General features: G+C 40.3%; 1 protein-coding gene across 6 annotated transcripts in view; it reads left to right on the plus strand.

The window, feature by feature from the left end:
* Positions 1 to 5,953, plus strand: part of LOC137439984 (histone-lysine N-methyltransferase 2A) — a 248,494-nt gene extending 242,541 nt beyond the window's left edge. For all 6 annotated transcript variants that reach the window (XR_013621442.1, XM_068136309.2, XM_068136310.2 and 3 more), the window contains 4 exons: positions 4,372 to 4,479; positions 4,569 to 4,652; positions 5,119 to 5,248; positions 5,442 to 5,953. Coding sequence is in view for 5 of the 6 variants with exons in the window: in XM_068136309.2 (XP_067992410.2) it covers positions 4,372 to 4,479; positions 4,569 to 4,652; positions 5,119 to 5,248; positions 5,442 to 5,717 (598 nt within the window). In the remaining variant the exon portion in view is untranslated. The remainder of the gene's footprint in view (positions 1 to 4,371; positions 4,480 to 4,568; positions 4,653 to 5,118; positions 5,249 to 5,441) is intronic.
* Positions 5,954 to 6,656: the final 703 nt, after the last annotated feature.

Below are 6,656 nucleotides of genomic sequence, written 5' to 3' on the forward strand. Positions count from 1 at the left end.
AATTCAACCACCAACTATTTTTCAGATCAACAATGGCCAAAGGTCAACCACTTTTTTCAAATTTCTAAAATCCTCAATTTTCATCCGATTGACTTGATAGGATATACATATCGGCAAACTGAATTCAACCACCAACTATTTTTGAGATCAGCATAGGCCAAAAGGTCAACATAGGCCAAAGGTCAACAACCATTTCAAATTTCTAAAATCCGCAATTTTCATCCAATTGACTTGAAATTTGAATAGGATATACATGTCAGCGAATTGTATTCAACCACCAACTATTTTTGAGATCAGCATAAGCCAAAAGGTCAACATAGACCAAAGGTCAACAACCACTTCAAATTTCTAAAATCCTCAATTTTCATCCGATTGACTTGAAATTTGAATAGGATTTACATATCGGCGAAATGAATTCAACCACCAACTATTTTTGAGATCAGCTTAGGCCAAAAGGTCAACATAGGCCAAAGGTCAACCACTTTTTCCAAATTTCTAAAATCCTCAATTTTCATCCGATTGACTTGAAATTTGAAAAATATTTACATATCCGCTAACTAAATTCAACCACCAACTATTTTTGAGATCAGCATAGGCCAAAAGGTCAACATATGCCAAAGGTCAACCACTTTTTTTCAAATTTCTAAAATCCTCAATGTTAATCCGATTGACTTGAAATTTGAATGGGATTTTCATTTCAGATCACTGAATTCAACCACCAATATTTTTGAGATCAGCATAGGTCAAAAGGTCTACATAGGCCAAAGGTCAACAACAACTTCAAATTTCTAAAATCCTCAATTTTCATCCGATTGACTTGAAATTTGAATACGATTTACATATCGGCTTACTGAATTCAACCACCAACTATTTTTGAGATTAGCTTCGGCCAAAAGGTCAACATAGGCCAAAGGTCAACCACTTTTTTGAAATCTCTAAAATCCACAATTTTCATCCGATTGACTTGAAATTTCAAAAGGATCGTCATATCAGCTAAATTAATACAACCACCAACCATTTTTGAGATCAACATAGGCCAAAAGGTCAACATATGCCAAAGTCAACCACTTTTTTTCAAATTTCTAAAATCCTCAATGTTAATCCGATTGACTTGAAATTTGAATGGGATTTTCATTTCAGATAACTGAATTCAACCACCAATATTTTTGAGATCAGCATAGGTCAAAAGGTCTACATAGGCCAAAGGTCAACAACAATTTCAAATTTCTAAAATCCTCGATTTTCATCCGATTGACTTGAAATTTGAATACGATCTACATATCAGCAAACTGAATTCAACCACCAACTATTTTTGAAATCACCATAGGCCAAAAGAGCAACATTGGCCAACGGTCAACAACAATTTCAAATTTCTAAAATCCTCAATTTTCATCCGATGCACTTGAAATTTGAATGGGATTTACATATCAGTGAACTGAATTGAAACACCAACTATTTTTGAGATCAGCATCGGCCAAAAGGTCAACATAAGCCAAAAGGCATAAGCCAAAGGTCAACCACGTTTTTCAAATTTCTAAAAGCCTCAATTTTCATCCGATTGACTTGAAATTTGATTTGGATTTTAATGTCAGCGAACTGAATTCAACCACCAATTATTTAAGAGGTCAAAAGGATGCTCTACTGACTGCCATTCTGCTTTGCTCTATTTTGCCAAGTGTCGCTCCATGAGTGATTTTTCATTTGTGTGTTTGTCTGTCCGCTCACTTATACTTGCCGGCAGGTCACAATTTTAAACCGATCTTCACGAAACTTCACCAAATGGTAGAGTTCGTGGTCCAACAAAATCCTATATATTTTTGGGGTTAACAGGTCAACATAGGCCAAAGGTCAACCACTTTTTCCGGATTTCAAAAATCCTCAATTTTCATCCGATTGACTTGAAATTTGAATAGGATTTACATATTGGCTCACTGAATTCAACCACCAACTATTTTTGAGATCAGCATAGGTCAAAGGTCAACAACTTTTGTCAAATTTCTAAAAGCCTCAATTTTCATCCGATTGACTTGAAATTTCAAAAGGATTGTCATATCAGCTAAATGAATACAACCACCAACCATTTTTGAGATCAACATAGGCCAAAGGTCAACCACTTTTTCCAAATTTCTAAAATCCTCAATTTTCATCCGATTGACTTGAAATTTGAAAAATATTTACATATCCCACTAACTAAATTCAACCACCAACTATTTTTGAGATCAGCATAGGCCAAAATGTCAACATATGCCAAAGGTCAACCACTTTTTTTTCAAATTTCTAAAATCCTCAATGTTAATCCGATTGACTTGAAATTTGAATGGGATTTTCATTTCAGATAACTGAATTCAACCACCAATATTTTTGAGATCAGCATAGGTCAAAAGGTCTACATAGGCCAAAGGTCAACAACAATTTCAAATTTCTAAAATCCTCAATTTTCATCCGATTGACTTATCGGCTTACTGAATTCAACCACCAACTATTTTTGAGATCAGCATCGGCCAAAAGGTCAACATATGCCAAAGGTGAACCACTTTTTCAGATTTCTAAAATCCTCAATTTTCATCTGATTCACGTGAAATTTGAATGGATTTTATGTATCAGCAAACTGAATTCAACCACCAACGATTTTTGAAATCACCATAGGCCAAAAGAGGAACATAGGCCAATGGTCAACAACAATTTCAAATTTCCAAAATCCTCAATTTTCATCCGAATAACTTGAAAATTGAATGGGATTTACATATCAGTGAACTGAATTCAAACACCAACTATTTTTGAGATCAGCATCGGCCAAAAGGTCAACATAAGCCAAAGGTCAACCACGTTTTTCAAATTTCTAAAAGCCTCAATTTTCATCCGATTGACTTGAAATTTGAATTGGATTCTAATGTCAGCAAACTGAATTCAACCACCATTTATTAAGAGGTCAAAAGGATGCTCTACTGACTGCCATTCTGCTTTGCTCTCTTTTTCCAAGTGTCGCTCCATGAGTGATTTTTCATTTGTGTTTGTCTGTCTGCTCACTTATACTTGCCTGCAGGTCACAATTTTAAACCGATCTTCAGGAAACTTCACCAAATGGTAGAGTTCGTGGTCCAACAAAATCCTATATATTTTTGGGGTCAAAAGGTCAACATAGGCCAAAGGTCAACCACTTTTTCCGGATTTCTAAAATCCTCAATTTTCATCCGATTGACTTGAAATTTGAATAGGATTTACATATTGGCTAACTGAATTCAACCACCAACTATTTTTGAGATCAGCATCGGCCAAAAGGTCAAAATAGGCCAAAGGTCAACCACTTTTGTCAAATTTCTAAAAGCCTCAATTTTCATCCGATTCACTTGAAATTTGAATTGGATATTCATGTCAGCGAACTGAATTCAACCACCAATTATTTAAGAGGTCAAAAGGATGCTCTACTGACTGCCATTCTGCTTTGTTCTCTTTTGCCAAGTGTCGCTCCATGAGTGATTTTTCATTTGTGTGTTTGTCTGTCCGCTCACTTATACTTGCCTGCAGGTCACAATTTTAAACCGATCTTCACGAAACTTCACCAAATGGTAGAGTTCGTGGTCCGACAAAATCCTATATATTTTTGGGGTAAAAAGGTCAACATAGGCCAAAGGTCAACCACATTTTTCTAATTTCTAAAATCCTCAATTTTCATCCGATTGACTTGAAATTTGAATAGGATATACATATCGGCGAACTGAATTCAACCACCTACTATTTTTGAGATCAGCATAGGCCAAAAGATCAACATAGGCCAAAGGTCAACAACCATTTCAGATTTCTAAAATCCTCAATTTTCATCCCATTGACTTGAAATTTCAATAGGATTTACATATCGGCGAACTTAATTCAACCACCATCTATTTTTGAGATCAGCCTAGGCCAAAAGGTCAACGTTGGCCAAAGGTCAACCACGTTTTTTTAATTTCTAAAATCCTCAATTTTCATCCAATTGACTTGAAATTTGAAGAGGATTTACATATCAGCTAACTGAATTCAACCAACAACTATGTTTGAGATCAGCATAGGCCAAAAGGTCAAAATAGGCCAATGGTCAACCACTTTTTTCCGAATTTCGAAAAGCCTCAATTTTCATCCGATTCACTTGAAATCTGAATAGGATATTCATGTCAGCTAACTGATTTTAACCACCAATTATTTGTGAGGTCAAAAGGATGCTCTATGAGTGCTATTCTGCTTTGTTCTCTTTTGCCAAGTGTCGCTCTATGAGTGATTTTTTTCATTTATTTATTTGGCATGGGGGTGGTGGACTTTGAATATAACTGTACTTGTTTCTGGTATTTTTGAGTGTTATTCATACCGACTAACCCCATGATGCTCTTTGTGACTCAGGCGGAGTCCGTTTGACCTCTTCAACTTTCTGGCATCTCAACATCGACAGCCACCTGCTGAAGAACAAGACGACGATTCGGATGAGGATGGTCAACTCCATGCCGCACGGTAACCGCTCACACATTTCTCCGCCACTAACCGCCCTCCCTCGCATCCGCCCCCACCACGACAACTCTGTATTTTTGTTCCCGGCACAGGAGAGCAACGAGTTCTGATCTGCCTCTTGCCATGCGTTTTCGACATCTGAAGAAAACTTCCAGGGAGTCTGTTGGAGTGTACAGGTAACGTAAACACCAGAGGTGACAAAACATACCACTGTTTCGATATATTACATTGGCCAACAAGTCATTTTCATCTGATAGAATTGTCGGTGGGCGAGATGATAGCTCTTGGGACGTTGATTCTAAATCTGTTTTTGGTTTTCCTCTGGCACGTAGAAGTTTTTGTGACGAGATCGATCAAATTTGAAAGGTTGTGCCATAGCTTTATAAGGCCTTTCAAATTTGATTGATCCCGTCATGAAACCTAGACATGCTAGAGGAAAACCAAAAGCAGATTTGGAATCGGCGTGCAAAACTGGTCTCGAAAAGTGTTTAAATCTTTGATGAGAGAAAAAAGTTCGATTTTGTCGACCAGTGTCATTTAAATTGCGAATTGGATTAATATTTCTCCCTTTTTTTCTACATTCCTTTTTTCAAATTGCCCTTTCCATGTGCATTGTGGGTTTTTCCACTCAATGGATCACAGGTCTCCAATACATGGACGAGGACTGTTCTGCAAACGCTCTATAGAGGCTGGAGAGATGGTGATCGAGTACTCCGGTGTCGTTATTCGCTCTGCGCTTACCGACAAACGAGAACAGTACTACCAGAGCAAAGTGAATTCCGTTAGACCTTCTCTCTCTCCTCTTACCTGCATTTCCTTCAAACGTCCATCCCATCTCTTAATTTATTTTATTTATTTATTTTCTTTTATATTGCTTTCATCAATTCCTTAACCACCCCATACCTAAACTTATTTTGCCGCCCCCTCCTCCTTCCCCCTCATAAAGTCTCTCGGTTGTATTCCAGGGACTCGGTTGTTACATGTTCAGAATGGACGATGCAGAGGTGGTCGACGCCACGACACATGGAAACGCAGCACGTTTCATCAACCACTCTTGCGAACCCAACTGTTATTCGCGCATTGTGTCGTTGGAGGGCCAGAAACACATCGTGATACTGGCACTGCAGCGCATACGACGTGGCGAGGAGCTTACATACGATTACAAATTCCCCATCGAGGGGGAAGCCAACAAACTGCCTTGCAACTGTGGAGCCAGGCGTTGTCGAAAGTCCCTCAATTAGAAATGGAGGACTTCAAAGCTGGGACCGGCGAGCTTGGATGATGCACTTTTTGGATGAGAAGCAGGGGGGTGTGGGGAATTTTTACTTTTTACATCTGCAACAATCACAGCGTGGACACGCTCATAGGAGAAGATGGCAGATCGCAGGCATAATTCTCTGTTGCATCATGATGTGCATTGCACTGTGACAATTGTCGAGAGTTGGATTAAACGGAATAAACAGTTTGGGAGAAGGTTTGCAAGATTGTTGGATCAAAATCTCAAGCTATTCAAGTTGTAGTTTTGATATTTTTGTGATAATTTGTCACTTTGTCATGGTCAGTACAGCATAACAGTACAGTGCAGTGAGGACAAGGAGGGGGTGCGTGGTCATGGCAGGACAAGGAGGGGGTGCGTGGTCATGGCAGGACAAGGAAGGGGTGCGTGGTCATGGCAGGACAAGGAGGGGGTGCGTGGTCATGGCAGGACAAGGAGGGGGTGCGTGGTCATGGCAGGACAAGGAGGGGGTGCGTGGTCACAGCAGCACAAACAAGGAGGGGGTGCGTGATCACGGCAGGATAAGGAGGGGGTGCGTGGTCACCGCAGGACAACGAAGGGGGTGCACGGTCACGGCAGGACAATGAGGGGGTGCGTGGTCACGACAAGACAAGGAGGGGGTACGTGGTCACGACAAGACGAGGAGGGGGTGCGTGGTCACAAGACAAGGAGGGGGTGCGTGGTCACGGCAGAACAAGGAGGGGATGCGTGGTCACAAGACAAGACAAGGAGGGGGTGCGTGGTCACGGCAGAACAAGGAGGGGGTGCGTGGTCACGGCAGAACAAGGAGGGGGTGCGTGGTCACGGCAGAACAAGGAAGGGATGCGTGGTCACGACAAGACAAGGAGGGGGTGCGTGGTCACGACAAGACAAGGAGGGGGTGCGTGGTCACGACAAGACAAGG

This window comes from Myxine glutinosa, chromosome 14 (genome assembly GCF_964187855.1).
Source record: "Myxine glutinosa chromosome 14, kmMyxGlut1.1, whole genome shotgun sequence".
Taxonomy (NCBI): domain Eukaryota; kingdom Metazoa; phylum Chordata; class Myxini; order Myxiniformes; family Myxinidae; genus Myxine; species Myxine glutinosa.